We start from the raw sequence: 23,057 nt of genomic DNA on the forward strand, positions 1-23,057 counted from the left end.
TAATTTATTTTCTTCTGAACTTAAGAAATAAAACAAACATTTCCATATCATAATAGAACAGAAAAAAAGATGATGGCACATTAACTACAAATCTATTGTGTACAATTTGCTATTCCTTTTGAATATATAATAAAGTTATCATGTAACTTTCTTTTTTTTCCTTTTTTTCTTCCCTCCACCCGCAATGCTCTAAATCATTTTTGATTAGACAAATGCAAATTAAAACAACCTTGAGATATCATTTTATACCTATCACATTGGCTAAATCGATTGAAAGGGAAAGCAACAAATGTTGGAAGGGATGTGGAAAAATTGGGACACTAATTTACCATTGGTGGAACTGTGAACTAATTCAACCATTTTGGAGAGCAATCTGGAATTATGCTCGAAGAGTTATTAAACTGCCTGTACCCTTTGACCCAGAAAAGTCACTACTTCATCTATTTCCCAATATGATTAGGGAAAAAGGAAAAGAACCTATATTTTCTAAAATATTTTAGCAGCTCTCTTTGTGGCAAAGGTGGCAAAGGACTGGAAACTGCAGAGATGCCCATCAGTTGGGGAATGGCCGAACAAATTGTGGTGTATGATGGTGATGGAATACTACTGTGCTATAAGAAACGATGCGCTTGATGGTCTTAGAAAAACATAAATAGACTTGCATAAATGACGAAGAGTGAAATGAGCAGAGCCAAGAGAATGTTGTATATAGCAACAACAATATTGTTTTGAGAACAACTTGAGTGACTAAGTCATTTTGACTATTATAAATACCCAAATTAACTACAAAGGACCTATGAAGGAAGACGCTATCTGTACCCAGAGAAAGGACTGATAGATCGAGCTATGTATAGAATGGTTTTGAGATATATATACATACATATACGCACATACATGTATATATATACATGTGTGTGTATATATATATACATACACACATACATATATATATACATACACACACATAAATATATATATTTGTGTTTAATGGTAGTCATCACGATCTTTCTCTACACATCTCCTACCCTCATATGAGGAGACTACAACATAGAAGGGTGTTTCTAAAGTCTGGACACATAGGCAAAAAATATATTTTCAAGAAATGAAATGAATGAAATTTTCAACCACATTTTATTTAATTGGAATATTAACAAATAACATCTCCAATATGATTTCCATCATTTGTGATGCAAAGGTTGACGCACTTTGCAAGACTCATGTGAACTTGATGCAGTGACTGCACATTGCCATCAATTGCCTATGTGTCTAGACTTTAGGGACATCCTATATATATATAGATGCTCCTACAAATACCCCTAAGTTCCTGAATCTTCTTATTTCCCATGACCTATTTAGTCCTCCATGCCACCTCAGCTACACACATAGATATTCATCCCCTTGATCTTTTCATTAGCCAGAACTGCTCCACTTCGATTTCCAAGAACTCCAAACTTCCTTTTTCTGATGATAATCATTTATCATTCCATTTCTCCTTATGTTTTACAATCAATTCTGTTCTTCACTCTAATTGTGACCTCCATTCCCTCTACCCTTCAGTTCTTTCCCAGCCCATCACTCCTTCACTGGCCACATTCTCTTCCATTTTCTTTCTTGACCCTTTGGTGAGTAAATTCTACTCTACATTATTCTCTATTTTGAATCCCTTTCCCTCTTGTCCTATACCAACCCATGCCTTGCTAACCCCCAGACCTGCATCACTCCTGCCATCTGCCTCTTTCGTTCCTATTTACCTGCTGCTGAATGGAGCTGGAGAAAATCCTGAAATCATGCTGACTGGTTCCACTACAAACTTATGCTATCTAATCTTAACTAAGCCCAGAATGCAGCAAGGCAAGCATTCTATTACTTCTTAACAAATTAAGCATCTCTCTCCCCACAGCCACAGTTTCAAAACTTCATGTCTTTCCTCAGGTTTCCCTTGGCATCACTTCCCACCACTTGCTAAGCTGAGGACTTTGCCTTAGAGCTTTCCCCTCTTTTCTCCATCTTAACTCACATAATTCAGAGCTCTTCCCACACAATCTTCTTCTTCAATTCAGTCTCAGATAAAGACAGGACCCTTCTCCTTGGCAAATCTTCTACATGCACTCTTGGTTTCATTCCCTTCCATCTTCTCCGGTAGATTTGCCTCCTCTGTCACCCTCCTCCCTTTATTATTTCCCCTCCTTTCTACTGGTTTCTCTGTTCCCTATAAACACACTCATGTCTTCCTCCATCCCTAAAAAAATCTTACTTGATCTTATTATCCAAGAAAGAACTCTCATCCTATATCTATTTTTGTCTTTATGACTAAACTCATTGAGATAGCCATCCATAATTGATGCCTCCTCTTCTCTTCTCATTCCCTTCTAAAAGCTCTTCAATCTGGCTTCAAAACTCATCATTCAACTGAAATTGCCCTCTCTGAATCTAATGACCTTTTCTAAATTTCTATTCTTCCGGACCTTTATGCAACATTGGATACTGTTGATAACTTCATTTTAGATGCTCTTTCCTCCTTAGGTGTTTTCCTCTCTTGATTCTCCTCCTATATGTCTAATTGCTCTTTTCTCAGAATCATTTTCTCATCTTTCATCCTACTAACTGTGCGTGTCCCTCTAAGCTTTGTCTCAGGACCTCTTCTTTTCTCCCTTCGTATCATCTCATTTGGTGAGCTCATCAGCTGCCATGGGTTTAATTCTTATGTCTAGGCAATTGATTCCCAGATCCAATTGTAATTCCTCTCTTGAGATTTAAGTTCACATATCCTTGGACATGACAAATTGGATGTCTTATAGGCTTCAAACTCAACATGTCAGAGAAAGAACTCATCACATTTCCACTCAAATCCTCTCCTCTTCCAAATTTCTCTATCACTGTTGAGGGCACCATCATCCTCTCAGTTACCCAGGTTTATAACCTTACCTTGTCGCTCTCCCACATCCTATCTATACAACCCATTGCCAAATCTTGTGGTATCTACTTTAAGAAAATCACTTTTCTATGAAACTTTCTCCACACAAACAACCACTACCCTAGTTCAGGCCCTGGTCACATTTTGGATTAAAATGATATTATAAGACCATGATTATCAAAAATATCTGGTACTGGCTAAGATATTGCAACAGCCTTCTAACTTGGCTCCCTGCTTCAAGTCCTTCTCCATTCTCATCCATACTCCACTCAGGTGCCAAGGTGATTTTTCTAAAATACAGGTCTGAAAATGTCACCCTCTGTTCAATGAACACCAGTGACTCCTGATTATCTCCAGGATCAAATAGAAATACTTTGTTTGTCATTTAAAGCTCTTCACAACGTGACCTCTTCCTACTTTTATAGTCATCTTACATTTTCTTCTCCATGAACTATATGTGCCAGTGACACTTGTTTACTTGCAATTCCTTGAACATGTCACACCATCTCCTACCTCTGTGCCTTAGCATTGGTTGTCCCCCTATGCCTGGTATGCCCTACCCACCTCACCTTTGCCTCTTAGTTCCCTGACTTCCATAAAGAATTAACTCAAATCCCATTCATTCCCGGAAAACTTTCCTGGTCCCACCAGCTGCTAATGCCTTCTCCTTTCACAGTCCTTTCCATCTACTATGCGTATATTTTGTATGCACCTAGTTGTTTCCATATTTTTCTTAATAAGTTAAGTTATTTATTTCTAGTTTTCAACATTCACTTCCATAAGTTTTAGATGTTCTCCCCCTCCCCAAGACAGCATGCAATCCAATATATGGTCTACATACACATTCCTATTAAACATATTTTCATATTAGTCATGTTGTATAGAAGAATTAGAATGAATGGGAGTAACCATGAGAAAGAAAAAACCTAAAACAAAACAATAACAAAAAAGAAAATAGTCTGTTTTGATCTGCATACAGACTCCATAGTTCTTTCTCTGCATGTGGATGGCATTTTCCATCATGAGTCTTTTGGAATTGTTTTAGGTCCTTGCATTGCTGAGAAGAGCTAAGTCTATCAAAGTCAGTCATTGCACACCGTGGCTGTTACTATATACAATATTCTCCTGGTTTTGCTCACTTCACTCAGCATCAGTTCATATAAGTCTTTCCAGGTTTTTCTAAAGTCTGCATCATTTCTTATAGCACAATAGTATTCCACTACATTCACATACCACAACTTGTTCAGCCATTCCCTAATTGTTGGGCATCCCCTCAATGTCCAGTTCTTGGTCACCACAAAAAGAGCTGCTATAAATATTTTGTACGTGTTGTTTCCATATTTTCCCCTCCATTAAAATGAAAATATCTTTTTAAAATTTGCCTTTGTATCCCCTGCCCTTGGCACAATGCATGCACGTAATAAAAGCTAGATAGATAATTGTTAAGTTGACTAGACTTAAATTGAGAATTGTTTTTATCTTACTCATGAAGCAACAAAGATCTCCTGAGGTTTCTAGAACTGGGGGATAATGAGATCAAATTTATAGGGGATCATGGATTGGAGAGGGGAGAGACAAGAGTCAGTGGAACCACTGAGAAGGCTACTGCAAAAGCTGAGACTGCTTTGTCTATTGGAATTCTTCTCTTTGTTCCAGACTTATCTCAAATGATGTCTCCTCCATAAAGCCTATGCTGATTGAAAGTCATCACTTCTTCCTCTCACTTTCTTATAGCACTTTTTATCTCTCCTTTCCTCCCATTATATTCTACTTCAGTATCATACTTATCTGAGTCTCTTTGAGCACCTTGAGGCCAGGGACTATGTCACTTAAAAAAATCATATTTCCTCTAGCGCTTAGAACACACTTGGTGATTACACACTTGTTGAATAAATGACTGAGTTGGGGCAGCTAGGTGGTGCAGTGAATAGGGCACCAGCCCTGGAGTCAGGAGTACTTGAGTTCAAATTCGGCCTCAGACACTTGACACTAGCTGTGTGACTTTGGGCAAGTCATTTAACCCCAACTGCCTTGCCTTCCCCCCTCCAAAAAAAATGACTCAGTGGATATACAACTATATGGAGTGAAGTATGGAAAGATCACTGATTTGAAACCGGAAGACCTAGATCTTAGCTCTACCACATGCACAATCCTTGGCAAGTCATTAAATAGTTCTTAGTGAATGCTTGTTGACTTCTGAGCCTTCATTTCCTTACCTATAAAATGGGGATAGTCATAGTGGACCACTTACCTTATGAAGCTGTTACAGAAATAAAAAGAAATGCATAGGAATTCAGTTCAACCACTTATTAAGTGCCTGCTATGTGCCAGAAATGGTGTTATGTGCTCTGCTGGGTGACACACAGTTCCTGGCTTCAAGGAGTTTACATTCTATGGGCCCAAAACAATTAAAAATACAGGGGAGGCTTTGTAAACTATAAAGCACAGCAGGAATATCAAGTATTATCAAGAACTCAGGGTCCAAACTCCCCCATCAGAATCTATTAAAAAAACCACAACAGGATTGCTAGGTAGGATTCTGTGACCCATTTGCAGTTAAAATAGTTTCTAACTTCAAGGTGAAACATTATCCCTGGGGAACAATTGTTGTGCATTTTTTTGGTTCAGCAAAATTTCTCCAAACTCTCCCTGCTGTGATTTAGGCAGTGGACAGCCACATTCTATATGGCTCACCCTCCTCCCCTCTGGAATCTTCTCCCAGGGACACACCAGAGGAAATGGAATCAGCTTCATTTACACTTAATTCATCAAAATGTCATTGGGTAAGAACTATTTGATGTCCAAGGCTTAAGAGCCTCGAGCCTAAGCCTTTGAAAGCCCTTTTCTCTTTGAACCTAAAAGTGCCATTTTACCAATGTAGAGCTGAAAGCTAACAGGAGGCTCTGCGCTGAATGCTGAAGCTGGATTTGGGAGCTGAGTTTCCTTGGAACAAGTTCTCCTCTCTCTGATCCCTCAAAGGGTGTGGGATGCTTTGCTTTCTCCCTCCCTGGACATCATAGGAAGGCAACTTAGCTCCTTTGGTCAGTACTTAATGCTACCAAGGCCAAAATGGTCATCGGATTGAAGATTTGAAGTCAGGGAGGGGGAAACCTTAGAGGTCACCTAATTCAATCCCTTCCTTTTATAGATGAGGAAACTCAGGCCCAGAGAGTTGATGGGAACTAAGATCACATAAATTAGTACAATTAAGATTTGACCCCAGTATTTCAGAAAAAAAACCTGCAAAGACTTATGTGAACTGATGCTGAGTGAAGTGAGCAGAACCAGGAGAACATTGTATATACAGTAATAGCAACATAGTGCAATAATTAACTATGACAGACTCAGCTTTTCTCAGTAATACAATGATTCAAGACAATTCCAAAAGACTCATGATGGAAAATGCTATCCATGTACAGAGAAAGAACTATGGAGTCTGAATGCAGATCGAAGCATACTATTTTCACTTTGTTTTTGTTTTTTCTTTCTCACGGTTTTTCCCTTTTGTTCTGATTCTTCTTTCACAATGTGACTAATGTGGAAATATGTTTAACATGATTGCAATGTATAACCTATATCAAATTGCTTGCTGTCTTGGGGAGGAGAGAGGGAAGGGAGAGAGAGAGAAAATTTGGATCTCAAAGTTTTACAAAAATGTATGTTGAAAACTATCTTTACATGTAATTGGGAAAATATAATAAAATACTATTGAGGGAAAAGAAAGATTTCAACCCAGATCCTTCAAATCCAGCACAGTTCCTGTTGTATCATGCTGTTAGACTGGATCCCCAACTAGACTATGACTTTACTATAATGGGCTAGGTCTGTGCTTCTCAACCAGAAAGCCATGGTCTAGGCAGAGTAGGGGAGGAAGTGTTTACAGCATTATTTCAAGAAGGCCTCAAATCTATATGCAAATGTTCATTTTCTCAATCAGCAGATATTGAGCTGGCAAAATTATTATTCCATGAAAATTCTTAACATGAGTGTACATGAAAAGGCGTCCTTACTGTTGCAAAGGGCAGTCTCTAGGGTAAGGACTTTACAATGTTCTGGCTCCCCAAAAGAACTTTAAACCCAAGCACTGAGGTTGGCTAAAGATGGGACCTGCCCACTCTGTTAACAAATAAGTTAGTATGAACTTCAAGAATCTTATAAAATTCTACTTGCTTCACCCAATAGGTGTTTAACTCCATTCAGGAACCCAGCAGACTAACAACCTCTGCACTGTGTTCACTTCTCTATCTCCCCTAAAACTTGCTTGTTATACTTTCTATTTGCTTCCATCTCATGCCGCATTTTGTCTGATTATGCTACACTTCTTAACCATGCCAATTATCTGCTTAAAAACATAAGCAATAGCCCAAGAATGTGACTTGTGATTTAAGAGTTGTGCCCTATCTCAAGTTTTTGATTTAGAGAATATAGAAAGTATGGGCTGAATTAAGAACCACGGACCTCATAGGCAGGGCTTCCTCTTCCCCCCCCCCCATCAGGGCTATGACTAGGGGCCCTACCCCAAACAGAGTGCTTGGGCTTTCCCCTCTGGCAGATAAAGTGCCACCTTTCTTTGTACTGGGACTTTGGTATTGTAGTTGATAGTAAAACCTAAAGCCAAACAAAACCAGCCTGTCCTTAATGGAGCACTGATTCAGGACCTTGAAGCCAGTGATTTTGTTTCTTGCTACATTTCCAACCTTTCCAGTCTTCTTACACTCTACTCCTCTCTATACACTCTGTGATCCAGCCACACTGTCCTCCTTGCTGTTCCTTATACAGAACACTCCATTTCCCATCTCAGTGCCTTTCCATCCCACATCCCTCCAAAGATCTCCCTTATCACTTGTGCCTCAATTTCTTTGGCTTCCTTCAAGCCTCAACCCATATCTTCTTCAGGAGGCCTTTCGTGTTCTCCTCAGCTGCTAGTACTTTCCCTTCTCAAATTCCATCTACTCTATATATACCTTGCATGTACCTAGTTATTCCCATGTTGTCCACCCCATTAGAGTTCAAGATAATTGAGAGCAGGGACTAGTTTTGCCTTTCTTTCTATAGGGTTTAAAAATACTCGTTAATTGACTAATTCTGTTGGACTCCAGAATAAATATTCACAGTTCTTGATCATTTTATGGAACATTTCTTTATCTCTATTCCCTGCAGGTTCCCCCCCCCCAACATTCAGATCCTATGCTCTAACTTCTTGATGTCCTTCCTAAATAATGATACTTTAAACCCAAATCACTCTGGCTTTCACTGAATGGCCAATAATAGCCCCCAGGCCAAGCCTCCATAGCTTTTGATGGCTCAGAATGAATGTAAATAGAAATCATTTTCTGTTCTGGCCAGAAGCTCAGAGGGTCTTCTCCAGATTGATAAACTAGGTCATCTTTTGTCTCAATGCTTATGTCGGCTTTAGGCAACAAATGGACATTGCCTCAGACAAACTGAGATCTGGGAAAGACCTTAATTTAGAAAGGCCAAGGTCACCCATTGCATCCTGGGCCATCCTCAGTCATCTTGACTTTTGTCTTGCCACTGGACTTTGATGACTCTGGAGGAGAGAGTGAAACTGACAAGTATGCACAGCTTTGCCTCACTTAAATCTAATTCACTTGCACATCAAGACATCACCCTCATGATGTCACTGGTCCTCTTGAAGAATGAAGGATGAACAACAACAAATAATAACTTCTAGAAAGGAGAATCTTCCTTGGAGATCGGTTCTGACCAGAGGTCAGTGTGTACCAGCATTATCCCCTCTTGTTCTATAGCTCTGTAATGTACCTTAAGATCTCATTGCTTCTCTAGCTGTCACCTCATAGGGTGTCTAATATTGAGCTTATAATTCATTAAAACTTTCAGGTACTTTTCAACTGAACTATTGTAAGTTATACTAAAAAATTATTTTTGTCCATTTCACCCCCTTCAATTCAATTTGATTCTATTTGATGAGCATTGCATCCCTAGAGCCTACGGGGGTAGAAAGGCAAAGTTGCTATTCTCAAGAAACTTTATTTTACTGGAGAAATGAGATGTTTTCATAGATAAACATAATTCTTGGTCATGTGATGTGGGTAAAACCACTAACAGTAACGGGGTAGGAAGGTAGAAGAGATCAGAGAGGGCTTCATTGAGAAGGTGAAATGAGCTGTACCTTGAAGGAAGACACAGACTCTGCAGGGCATTCAGGAGGAGGAGGGTGGAATCTTGAGTTGCAGTGAGACCTGGTTCAGTCTGGTTTTCATGTTGAGTGGGTTCAGGGGAGTAATTTGAACAAAAGGATAGTAAGTTCAAAGCTGAAATCTGAACCAGGGTCATCCAGCCTCCAAATACAGTATTCTTTCCATTGGTCCATATGCTCTCAACAAATCTATAGAACTTTGGAGAAGTTAAGGTTGAATTTATTCATTTAATAAACATTTATTGTACATAATATGTGTCAGGCACTGTGACAGATTCTAGGAATAAGTGTTTCATGAATCCTTTCCTGATTCCTCTTAGCTACAAGCATCTTCCCTCCTGAAGCTGCCATATATTCATTTTGTATATGTTTTATATGAAATTATTTTTATACACATTGTCTCCCCTGTTAGAATATAGGTTTCTTCAGTGTAGGATTGCACCATTCTTTGTATTTATGTACCCAGGACCTAGCACAGTGCCTGGCATATAGTAGGCACTAAATAAAAACTTGTCGATTGATTGGAAATAATTCCTGTCCTCAAGGATCTTCTAGTCCATTGGGGGTAAAATAACATACATGGATAAATAAACGTGAAATATCAATAAATGAATCAACAAGCATTTATTAAGTAGTCACTATGTCCACACTGTACCAATGACTGAGGATGCAGATACAAAGAATGAAACAATCGCTGCTCTTAAAGAGTTTACATTTTAATGGGGAGCACAACAAGTACACATCTAAATGCAGAATAGAATATACATATACATGCATGTGTGTGTGTATATATACATATAAAGAGAATAGATACAAAACATTTAAATGCATAGTATTTAGGGAAGGCAGGCACAAGTAGTTGAGGGGATCAGGGAGGACTTCATGTAGAAGGTGGTGTTTGAACTATGTCTTGAAAAAAGATGTCACAGTGTGGAGGGAGTGCATTTCAGTAATGGCCAGTGCAAAAGGCAGAGATGGGAAGGGAATGCTATCTATTTGTGAGGAACAGAGGAAAAGATCACAGAATATAGAAGGAAGAGTGATGTTCAATGAGGGTGGAAAGATAGGTTGGAGTCATGTTGTGAAGGGTTTTTAAAGCCAAATAGGAATTTATATTTGATCCTAGAATCCATAGGGAGCCCCTGGAATTTAATAAGTAGGGGAATGACATGGTCAGATCTACATTTAAGGGCAATTATTTTGGTAGCTTTGTGGTAGCTAAAGTGGGGAGAAAGTTAAGGCAGGAAGACCAACTAGGAAGCTACTGCAATAATCTAGGAAGGAAGTAATGAGAATGTAAACTGATGGTTTTGTGAATAGAGAGAAGGGGTTGGATATGAGAGATGTTGTAGAGGTAGAAAAGATTAGATTTGGCAAGTGGTTCAATTCTGGGTGAGGGAAAGTTAGGAATTGAGAAAAATTGTGAGGTTACAGAACCTGGGAGACTGGAAGAATTATGGTGTGTTCAACAGAATTAAGGAAATTTAAAAGCAGGGAAGATCTTGAGGTGGAGAGAGAATGAGTTATGTTTAGGATAATTTAAGTTTGAGGTGTTTACAGGAAATCCAGTTTGAAATGTCCAATAAGCAATTGTTGAAATGGGACTAAAGCTAAGGGGAGAGACTAATGTTGGACATATAGATCTGGGAGCCATCTGTATAGAGATGCTCATTAAACTGAGAAAGAGAGAGAGAGAGAGGAGAGAGAGAGAGAGGAGAGAGAGAGGAGAGAGAGAGAGAGAGAGAGAGAGAGGGAAAGAAAGAGAGAGGGATTGCTGGTGGAATGGATGATAAAGTCTAGTGAAGATATTTTAGGATGAGGAAGACTTGGGTGTGTTTGTATGTATCAGGGAAGGAATCAGTAGATAGGGAGACACTGAATGTGAAAGAGAGAGAGGAAATTGTACAGGTAGTGTGCTGGAGAAGTGGGAGGTGGGGTGAGATGAAGGGCACATGTAGGGGAGTTGGCCTTGGAGAAGAGAAAGGCCACCTCATTATCAGAGAACTCTTTTTGCTTCAAGTTCCTTGTCTGTTAAATGGGCATCATAATGCCTGCACTACAATCTCACCTATATCTTGTGAGAATCCAATGAGATAATGGATGTGAATCATTCTGCAAACCTTGGAGTGTCACATGAATGTCAGAGGTTATCCTGCCATTTCTTCCATTGCTGTCAGGAACTTATCTTTACTGTCCCATGTGTCCAGATCCTATTTCTTCTTTGGGATGGTAAACTCCTCTAGGGCAGGGACTGTGTATCTCCCACAAGGCCCAGAGGTGATCTGGGCACTTTTAAAAAAATGCATTCTGCATGGCCCCAGAATGATGAACAGGAGTTCTGGATGCAGTAGGTGCTCTGTCCATGGTGCTGCTTGATGAGGGTCTGGCTTTGGTGCTGTCCGGTGGACAGGGCATAAAGAATAACCCATAGTGTGTGACTGTGTGACTCTGGAGTTTCATCAAGAGAAGGGTCACCTCTGGAATTGGGAGTCTTTCAACCACCCCCTGAGAAGATCAAAGGTACACGTACCAACTTTAATTTATGGTTTACAAATAAAGGATGTGTCTGATCTAATCTGAATACCTGATCATCTGACTGTACCAGGAATATTAAGGAGACTACAATACCATCAGGTTCTCTGACTCTCTTATTTTGTACTTTCCCCACCTGCATCCTGCCACTGGTGAAGCTCACCTCTCTCTCTCTGAACAAGACCCAACTATGCCACCAACTGAGGGTATGGCCTTGAGCAATCCTTTCCCTTCTCTTAGCCTCTCCTATGTAAAATGAGGGATTTGGTATAATTGGCAACATAGTGGAATGGAAAGGAAATAGGACTGGGAACCATGAGATCTTTTGTCAAGTCCTTAATTTACTATGTGACATTGGGCAAGTTACTTAACCTCTCAGGGATCAATTTCCTCATTTGCAAAATGAGAGATTTGGGCTAAATGATTTTAAAAAATCTTGTAACAAAGAAAACCCAACATATCCACCACATCTTGCAACATATGACTCATTCTGTACCCATAGTCTACCACCTCTCTACTGAATGGAGGGAAGGGGCAGATTCTTGGAGATGACTTTGGCAAGGGCCCATCCAGTTCTATCATTCTGATTTTTTTCTAGACCAGTCAGTACGTGTGAGTTGAACACTACAGAGAGAATATTCTTCTATTACCAGACATGTAGCACTATTGTAGGTGACCAGGTGAAGCAATGAGGTGGCACTTGTTCTTCTTGCAATTAATTTCTGATTCCACAGGGCTTTGAGCTAGAAGGAAACTTACAGATCATCTAGTATGACTTCCTTATTTTACAGATGAAGAGATAACGACCTGTCTAAGGTCCATAGTTAATAGAAGTAGCTAGGTGGCACAGTGGGTAGAACACTGGGCCTGGAGCCAGGAAGATGCCATATGTTCAAACATAGCTTCAGGCACTAGCTGTGTGACCCTTGGAAAATCACTTAACCTCAGTCTGTCTCACTTTTTTCAAATGTGAAATGTGAATAATAACACCTACCTTCTAGGGTTGTTGTGAGAATAAAGTTAGATGGTATTTGCAAAACACTCAGCACAGTTCCTAGCATATAGTAGGCACTTAAAATGCTCATTTCCTTCCTTCCTTCTTTCCTTCCTTCCCTCTTTCCTTCCTTCCTTCATTCCTTCCCTCTCTCCTTCCTTCTTCCTTCCTTCCCTCCTTCCCTTCTTCCTTTACTCCTTCCTTCCTTCCTTTCTTCCTTCCTTCATTCCTTTACTCCTTCCTTCCTTCCTTTCTTCCTTCCTTCATTCCTTTTCTCCTTCCTTCCTTCCTTCCTTCCTTCCTTCCTTCCCTCCTTCCCTTCTTCCTTTACTCCTTCCTACCTTCCTTCCTTCCTGCCTTCCTTCATTCCTTCCCTCCTTCCTTCCTTCCTTCATTCCTTCCCTCCCTTCATCCTTCCCTCCTTCCTTCCTTCCTAATAAGCAGAAGAATTAGGTTACAAACCCAACTCCTCTGGCTTCAGAGCTAGTGTTCTTTCTTCTATTAAATGCTTCCAGAGAGCTCACAGTCTAATGGAGGAATCAGTACATGCACACATAAAAAGACTTAATGAGAAACATCAGAAATGCAAATGAATCAAGTGAAAATAAATGCTGAAAAGATAGTGAACAACAGAGAAACTGGTGACTTCCTCTGTGAGCACTGAAAGATAGTTTTGCCTTGGATTATTGAAGAAGGGAGTACGATGTTCCAGCCAAGGAATGGAATTGTGTGGATACAACCCAATAACTGGCCAGGCCCAGGGCTCACTGAGCTGTGAAGGACTTGATTATGGGCAAAGAACAAATTCAAACATGAGCTGCCTCCCAAAGCAACCAACATCTCCACCAGTCAGAAACACTGCCAGGAGGAATCAGGTCAACCATTTGACCCACTATATATGTATCTATTTGTCCAGCAACAGCATTCTTCTTTTCTAATGGTTTCTGCGCCATAAGAAATGGTCCAGTGCTTTTCATACATATGTAGGAAATATGCTTAGAAGCTCTTTAACAATTACTACTCCTCAGTTTGAACAACTCCACAGTCCTGGGTAATCTTCTGATAACAAAATGGTAGGGGATCTGGGAAGAGCAATAGCAGGAAGGAGGGGGCCCTTCAGAGGTCATCCAGGCCATTACTTTGCCTCTATGCCTTACATAATCTAATATGTGAGAGGCCATGTGGTACACTGGAATTAGGCTTAGGCAGTGAATTTAGAGTCAGGGGACCTAGATTCAAACCTGAGATCTGCAACTTTCTATATAAATGTCCTTAGGCAAATCACTGTCCTTCTCTGGACCTCAATTTTCTCACTCAGTGAGAAGGTTGAGCTACATGGTTTCTAAATTCCTTTTCTAGTTCTACATTAAGGTCATCTTACTATACTCAATTCAGTAAACATTTATTGAATGTTTACTTTGCAATAAACACTGTACCAAGGGATGGGATAGATACAGACTTTAGATAGGACACAGTCCTCACCCTTATGAAACTTAAGAGTATTGTAGTCAAGAGAAAGGATAAGACTTGGTAGCATTTCTATTTTTCAAGATCTCTATGGAAGGAGATTATACGGGAGGAGTCACTGAATGACTCACAGTCACACTTAGTGTCACATAGACCAAGAGTAGATAGTGATCAAATGGTGTAGAGAGGTCAAGAAAGCTAAAGACTAACAAAGGATCACTGGATTTCAAAATTGAGAGAATTCCAAGATTTTACGAACCTAAATTCTCCCTTTCGAGATTTTCTTATATGGAACATATCCCATTATCTTCCCCCCAAAATCTTCCCCTCTTTCTAACTTCCATATTACTGTTGAGGGCACAATTCTCCCAGTCACTCAGGCTCACCATAGAGGTTTCATCCTTGATCTTACCTATCTCACCCTTCCCCAGCCAATCAGTTGCCAAGTTCTGTTGATTCTACTCTTTCATCATCTCTCGTGTATGTCCTCTTCTCTCCTCTAATACTGCTATTACCCTGGTGCAGGCCTCATCACTTCATTCCTGGATTATTGTAGCCTACTGGTTTGGTCTCTCTACCTCAAGTCTTTCCCCATTCCAGTCTATCCTTTAGGTGTCAGAGTAATCTTCCTGAAGCACAGTTTGACCATGATACTCCCAATCCCTCGTCAGTAAACTCCAGTGAGTTCTTATTCCCTCCAGGATCAAATATAAAATCATCTGTTTGGCTTTTTATTGCCCTTCATTACTACCACTTTCTATCTTTTCAGTCTTCTTCTACATTTATTCCTCTTCACATCAGATCCAGTGCTGTGGTCATCCTTGCTGTTCCTTGGACAAGATGCCTTATTTTATGCATTTTCACTCACTGTCCCACATGCCTGGAATTCTCTTCCTCCTCACTTCTACCTCCGGTTTCCTTGGCTTCCTTCAAATCAGAGCTAAAATACTACCTTGTGCAGGAATCCTTTCTCAGTCACCATTAAGGTTAATGTCTTTCCTTTGAGATGATTTCCAATTTATCCTGTACGCATCTTGTTTATACATAGTCATTATGCTGTCTCCTCCATTAGAATGTGAGAGCCTTGAGGGCAAAGGCTGTTTTTTTAAAAATCCATCTTTGCTTCCCCAGTGCTGAGCACAGTGCCTGGCGCATCATAAGTGTGTAATAAATGTTTGTTATCTTAATTTGACAAGTCAAGTAATTTTCCCTTTCAAATACATTCCTCTAGTTGTACACTCTGGAGATTATTTCCGGTAGCCTAGCCAAGACCATAATATTTCCCAATAGCCTTTTTTCATCCATTGCCTTTGCTTCCACTGCCCTTAACCCTCAACAGACAAACTATCATCTCACTGCATGCATGAGCCAATTTATAGTGGTCAACAAGCATCCACAAGACAAAAATCCTCTTTTTAGCCTCATTCAGGCTGCACTGGTCCCAGGTTCATTATGCAGCCAAGAACAAGCTGAAGCCTCCCTGATATGAGACAAGAAAAAGGCGTGAATGGATCCATAGATGAACATTTCCAGGTTTTTTTAAGAAACAATAATGACCCTCATTTCTATAGCACTTTAAGGCTTACAAATAGATTTTCTTATAGCAAACCTGCAAAAAAACATTATCCTGGACTCCTCACTTTCCTTCACGTCATGTCTTCAATCAGTTGCCAGACCTTGCTGTTTCTGTGCTCACAGCATCTCTCAATACAACCTCTTCTCTCTACTCACACAGCTACCACTTCAGGTCAAGCCCTCATTCACTTCTTGTCCAGATTATCTCAACAACCTCCAAATTGGTCTCCCTTCCTCAAGACTCTCCTCACTCCAGTCCATTCTATATCTTGCAGCCAAAGCAATTTTCCTCAAGTGTAGATTCAGCCATGTGACTCCTATGCTCAACTAACTCCAGGGACTTTCTATTGACTCTAGGATAAAATATAAATTCCTCAGTTTAGCTTTTAAAGCCCTATACAACCTGTCCCCAATCTATCTCTTCTGACTCATTGGATATCACTCCCCCTCTTACACTCTACTATCTATCCAGACTAGCTTCTCTCTGTTCCCTGCTCATGACACTCCACCTCCTATCTCCTTGCATTGCACTGGCTGATCTCCATGCCTGGAATATGCTTCCTCCTTATCTCTGCCATTATTAAGACATTCTCTTTCTTTAAAATACAGCTCAGGACTCATGATGGGAAAAAGTGATTCACATCCAGAGAAAGAATTATGGAGTCTGAACGCAGATTGAAGCAAATTATTTGCTCTCTCTTTTTTTTTGTTTGTTTGTTTTTGTTTTGTTTCTGTTTTGTTTCTTCTTTCTTGTGGTTCATTCCATTGGTTATAATTCTTCTTCACAACTTGACTGTTGTGAAAATATGTTTAGTGTGAAGGTATATGTAGAGCCTATATCAGATTGCATTCTGTCTTGGGTGGGGAGGGGGGAGGAGAGGGAGGAGGAGAAAATTTGAAACTCAAAAACTTGAGGAACTGAATGTGGTAAACTAAAAATAAATAAATAAGTTTAAAAGGTAAAAAAATGCAGCTCAGGCACCATCTTCTCCATGAAGCCTTTCCCAGTCTCCCCAACTGTTACTTCTCTCCCTCCCAAATGATCTAAGTGACCTTTGTACCTATTTTGTATGTGTTTGTAATCTATATGTTTTATGTGTATTTGATGTCTCTCCCACTAGAATGTAAGCTGTTTGTGGAGCTACAAGTATAAAGGCGTTTCATTTTTGGTACTTGTATCCCAGCAGGTGCTTAATAAATACTTGTTGACTGATTGAAGGAGGTAGTGTAAGTAAGTGCAAATATTATCCCCCTTTTACACAGGAGGAAACTGGAGCTCATGGAAGTAAAATGACTTGTCCATAGTGACCCAGCTGATAAATAATATAATTGGAACATGAAACCAAGTCTCCTGACAGTAGATCCAGCACTTTTTCCATTATAAAATTTTGCATCACTAAGAGATTCAGAGATTATCTTCTGAACCTTCCACCATATCCATTTGGGATGGCCAGGGTGGCATCACCAGCTGAACCTTATCTTCTCAGTCTTTCCCCCAGCCCCCTTCCCTCATGCTGGGTCATCCGATACTATTTCCAGGAATGCTGGGACCTTGGATGTGGGGGTGTCTAGGCTGCTTGACTGCTCACAGACTTTGACTGAGATGGAAGTCAACAATTCCATTCCTCCTGATGAAATGAAGGATCACCAGGCCTTTCTATCTGTCCTGAAACTAGACTTTTATGTATCATCGCCTTTAATTAGAGTATGAGCTCCTTTAGATGAGGGCCTGTCTAACTTTTTCTGTATGTATTCCCAGGGCTTAGCAAGATGCTTGCCATCTAGTAAACATTTAACAAATGCATTTTTCATTTATTCATAGAATTTGGTAAGACAAGTTCAATTCAATGAAACGATATTAAAGTACCTACTGTGCACAGAACAGTGTTCCAGACCTTGAGAGAAATACAAAATCTAGCTATGATGTGATCCATGCCCTCATGGAGCTGCACAAGCAGAAACCATCCTACATTTGACCTGGGAGTCAGAAAACTTGGATTCTATCCTTGGCTTTGCCTCTTCCTAAGTGTGTGAACTTGGGTATGTCATTTAACTTGGTCCTCATTTTCCACATCTGCAAAATGAGGGGGTTAGAGCAGATGATTTCTGAGGCCCCTTTCAATTTAACAACAAGAAGTTTGTGATCTTGACAATTTGTCATGAAGGTGGCTACAGCAGGCACTGTGCAGTGCTTAGAGCTTGGTCAGGCACTGAAGATGCCAAGGTCATCTACTGCATCCTGGTTTAATTGCCAGTCATCCTGACTTTTGTCCTGCCACTGGACTTTGATGACTCTGGCAGAGAGAGTGAGGCTAACTACTTTGTGCAGCTTTGCCTCCCTTAAGTACAATTCATCCACAAGTCCATAACATCATCAGTCCTCTACAAAAATGAAGGACAAACAATAACATGTACCTAGTTGTTTACATGTTGCCTCCCCAATTGGAAGGTAAGCTTCTTGATAGCAGGAATTTTCTTTTTTCTTTTTTAAACTTTCTTTGCATCCTCAGTGCCTAGCACAGAATAAGTGCTTAATAAACGTTATTTGTCCTTTTCCAAATGAAGGAACAACAACTCTAGTATTCTGTGATAGATTCCCTTCTATATTATTTCTTAGAATTTATTGTATACTTCAGAAGGAACTAAGTGTGGCTAACCTCACTGCTTGTGGTTGAGGCTAACTCCTTCAGGGTAGGAAAGTGTCAGAGCCAAGGTTCAAGGACTGTTGCTCTTCCCTGGGGGGATATCTTAGAAGGCATACGGCCCTTGCATAGCTGGTGCAAGTTGGCAACTGACTGGCTATGCACAGATGCTCCATTTTGACCTAGGTTCTTGAACTGAATGCTGTCAGATCATTTACACCCTATAAAGTAGAGAATCAGGCCTGACACTCACAGGCTATGTTCAACCCTTGATGAGCTCCATGTGGATTACTCACACTGGTAGAACAATCTATGGCCTAGTTGAAGGTCTCAATCTGACTCCCTGATGTCACTCAACAGGTGTCTCCATTTGAACTCCTCTCCACTGGTGTAGTCAATCACTGAGACTTCTTCTAAGGAGCTGTTATAATTCATGAAACTTTCCGGGAGAAGACTATGAATTTCTCCCACAAGTAGAGGATTTGTCACTTTAAAGTCTCCTCCAGAGGTCATCTAGTCCATCCTCTTATGCCCATCCTCATGTAGGATACCCAGAGGACTCCAGGGTTAGGACACAGGTAGTCAAGTAGAACAACAGAAGAGGATGGGAGACCCTGTGTCTCATCCTCCTATGATCTAGCTCAGGAGTGAGAAACCTGCGGGCTCGAGGATACATGTTGCCTTGAGGCCATAGGTTCCCCACCTTTGATCTAGCCACTGGACTCCATCCCCACTGTGGATTCTAAACACGGGCAGGAAAAATACCCCAGCAGGCAGTCTTTAAGCAGTAAAGGAAAAACAGCCAATCCTCCTTTAGTAATGCCTATGTATTCATTGGCAGGGGGTGAGATGGAGTCTCAAAGACAGTCTTAGGTTCCCTGCAGAAACTTTCACAGTCCCCCCTCCCCAACTCTCCCTCCCGTCGTGCTTTCCTCCAGTGCTCCCCAGGACTTTTGTTGCTGATTTGTAAGTCTGTGTTTTGCAAGGTTGCTGCTCTTGTTTGCACTAAGGCTGGGCGTCTCTATGCATGAGCGGTACCACATTGCCACCCATATTTTGCAAATAAGGATGGTTTATTGGATTCATCTTCCACTCTTCTCCAAGTCAGAGCACAAGGTGTATCTCATCACTGCTTTCAACATTAACTTGCTTCCTGATGTGAGGCCATGGGCAAAAGTTAGGGATAACAACAGCAACCTCATTAACAACAACAACCATGACATTATTTATTATTATTTATATTGACATCTGTATTTTGCTTTGTGATTTGCAAAGCACTGTGTATACATCATATCCTCTGGTCCTTAATATAATTCTGTGAGGTAAGTGCTACAAAGTATTGTTATCTTCATTTTACAGACGAGGAAACTGAGTTTAAGAGAAGTTAAATGACTTGTCTAGGGTCACACAGGAGGTAAATGTCTGAAGTGGGATTTTAACCTGGATCTTCTTCCTGGCTCCCCAGTTAAATGCTTGATCCCCTGCATGACGCTGCCTCATCATCCCATTGGGAAAGTAGGGAAACTGAGGTCCAGAGAGAGGAAGGGACTGTTATAATTTTGTTCCTCAGAATGCAAAAGAACTTGGAGATTTTGATTCCCACAGCTATGCTCTCTCTACTGAGTTATTGCCAAACTTAAGGTAAACACATACCTACATACATGCAAAAACTGAAAAGGTTGATCACGATAATAAAAGAGTACTAGTTTGGGCAGCTAGGTGGCTTAGTGGATACAGTGTGGGGTTTGAAGTCAGGAAGCCCTGAGTTCAAATCCAGCCTCAGACACTTAGTAGCTACGTGACCCTAGGCAAGTGACTTCATCCTGTTTACCTCAGTTTCCTCATCTGTAGAAAGAGCTGGAGAAGGAAATGGCAAGCCACTCTAAGCCCAAATGGAGTCATGAAGAGTTGGATACAAATGAAATGACTGAACAAAACCAACACAAAGTTCGGGATCCAGGAGACTTGGGTTCTAGTCCCGGTTCTGATACTCACTAACAAGTCTCAACTGATTTGGGTCTCAATTTCTCTTCTCCACTGTAAAATGAGGGGGCATATTAGGGAATAACTAAAGCTCCCTCTTCCAGCCCTACAACTGATGAACTTTACCAACTCCCTTCCAGTTTTAAGTCTATGATTCCAATCTTGTTCCAGGATTAACAATGAATTAGTTATTTTTTTGGAGGGGGTAAGGCAAGGCAATTGGGGTTAAGTGATGACTTGTCCAAGGTCACACACCTAGTAAGTGTATCAAGTGCCTGAGGCCGGATTTGAACTCAGGTCCTCCTGACTCCAGGGCCGGTGCTCTACTCACTGTGCCACCCAGTTGCCCTGACTTAGTTATTTTCTTTTGGAAGAAAGACCTTTTTTTAAAGAGTATTTAACCTTGTGCCTATACCAAGAATACTTAGATTTCCCTGTAGTTCCACTCCCTTTTATACAATCCCTCTGTCCTGCCATCTATGGTGTGCTGGAATTTTAACCCTATCTTGCACATTAGTCCTTAAGATCTACAAGACCACCCAAGTGTCTGGCTATACTTCTTGCCCTTGGCTACCTCAGCTATATAAGGATAATAGAGATGAAAAAATAATAAGACAAGCAACAAAATAAGTACTGCTCATTCACTTGATAGAAAATCCTCAGGCTTACTTTTCCCCCATTAGTTGCCACCTCTCAAATTAGCCCAATTTGAGTTATGATCAAGGAAATTGACTTTCAGTTGGAGAAGCAATGAGTTTGGAATATCCACAAATTTTCTAATATTTCCTGAGTTAAGAAACATTTATTAAGTCCTTACAATTTTTCAGAACACTCCAGATAACTAAGACGCCATAATACAAAGATGTCAAAGATAGTGAAAGGTCCCATATGTGCCAAAATATTCACAGTGACATTCTGCATGAGCAAATAGCTGGAAGCAACATCAATGTCCATTGATCAGGAGATGGCTGAACAAATTCCAACAGATTAATTTAATGGAATATTAAAGGAATATTCCATTAATTTAATGGAATAAGAAATAATACCTTAGGAGGACTTCAGAGAAACTTGGAGAGTCTTGAATGAACTGATGCAGAGCAAAGAAAGCAGAACCAAGAGAAGAGAACAATGGCCACAACAATTGAAAGGAAAATATTGAAAGATATTAGAATTCAGACTAACATGATGACCAGTCTTGATTTCAGGGGATGGATGATGAAACATATTTTCCTTCTCTTGTTAGAGAAGAGGAACTATGGATGTGAGGTGCATTGAGACATGGTTAATGAGTTGGTTTGTCTGCTTAATGCTTTTTCTTTGTTATAAAGGAGGGTTTGTGGGAGGAGGACTGACAGGAAATAACAGTGATGTAATAGAAACAATACCGCAACCAAAGCATCAATAAAATATTCCAAATAAAGAAATCAAGAATGCTTTTGATTATGACAGGTAGTGCGGGCTGAATATGAATATAGACCCCCATTTCCCTTTCCCCATCACCTTCTTAATCTAGGTCTGAGCCAACCCACAGTCCCTTTCTTACCCGAGCAATCAGCTCCCCGACCATTCCTGTCCAAGTGCCGTTGGCCTCAGGCACACCATATACTCCATCCCCAACAAGGCGAATCTTATAGTTGAAGCGCAGAATCTCCGAGAGTTCCTTGAGCATGTCCACGCAGAAGCCTTCATAGCGGTCATTGCCTTCCATTTCTTGGTGGTTCCCCTTCAGCATTAAGTATGGGTTCTCCTGCAGCGAAACTAGGCAGCTGTCATTCTCATCTTGGCCCTGGCATCTCAATAGCACACACTTGGCAAGACTCAAGAAGGGTGGGCACAAGTGATTGGGCAGAGGAATTGGGGTGGAACATAAGGAGGTGGTGATCAGAGAGGAGAAGCTCTAAATGTGAGACCTTAAAGATGGACACTCTGAATGATGAGAAGGTCCAAAGCATGGGCTATGTTTGTGGGAATGAGACAAAACCCTCCTTTTTTTCCCCATGTGTGTCCTGGTCATTTCCACCTCTAGCCCTTTACTCAAGCTTTTCCATTCTCTTAAGATATCCTCCCTTGCCCATCCCTTCCATTTGTCTAAATCTTGCCAATCCTTCAAGGTCAATTTAAACTCCCACTTCTTCCATGAAGCCTTCTCTGATTAACCTTTTCCTTGACTGAAGTCTCTTAAGTCATCTCCACATAGGCGGTCCCTTCAGTTCCCTGCCTTGTGACTACTAGCTCTGTCTCTCCCCAGTTGGACCACATACAAGTCTTATCTCCTCAGCTAGCCTGTAAATTCCTCGAGGGCAGAGTCTATGTCATATTTCTCTTGCTTAGCACAGTGCTGGGCACAGAATAGGTGTTCAGTCAATCCTTTAAAAAGGATTGAATATAAGGCTGGACAAAAAGACTGGGCTAGGGATTTCCAGCCTTGGTTTGGCCATACTCAAAGATGGCTCCAGTTATTTGAGTAGAATCTTAGCCAATTGAGGGCAGGTATTGTTTTGTTTTTTGTCTTTGTATTCCAAAGTACAATATTCAGCAGTGGTGCCAAACTCAAATAGAGAAGGGGTTCCTAAACTGGTACATATGGATCCCTGTAAGCTGCACATTGACTTAGAAAAACACATATTAACATTACCTATGCTTTATTGCATTTTATTAAATATTTCCCAATTACATTTTCATCTGGTCTGGCAACACTTTGGAGTGCTGTGGGTCTCATGCTTCTGGTGGGGCTGCGTGTTTGACACCTTTGATGCACACTGTACTGAG

At 40.6% G+C, this 23,057-nt stretch overlaps 1 protein-coding gene across 1 annotated transcript in view; it reads right to left on the reverse strand.

The window, feature by feature from the left end:
• Nucleotides 1-23,057, reverse strand: part of GRIK4 (glutamate ionotropic receptor kainate type subunit 4) — a 457,202-nt gene that overhangs the window by 125,787 nt on the left and 308,358 nt on the right. The window contains exon 11 of the mRNA XM_036745295.1: nt 21,832-22,035. Coding sequence (XP_036601190.1) covers nt 21,832-22,035 — 204 coding nt within the window. The remainder of the gene's footprint in view (nt 1-21,831; nt 22,036-23,057) is intronic.

This window comes from Trichosurus vulpecula, chromosome 2 (assembly GCF_011100635.1).
Source record: "Trichosurus vulpecula isolate mTriVul1 chromosome 2, mTriVul1.pri, whole genome shotgun sequence".
NCBI lineage: Eukaryota > Metazoa > Chordata > Mammalia > Diprotodontia > Phalangeridae > Trichosurus > Trichosurus vulpecula.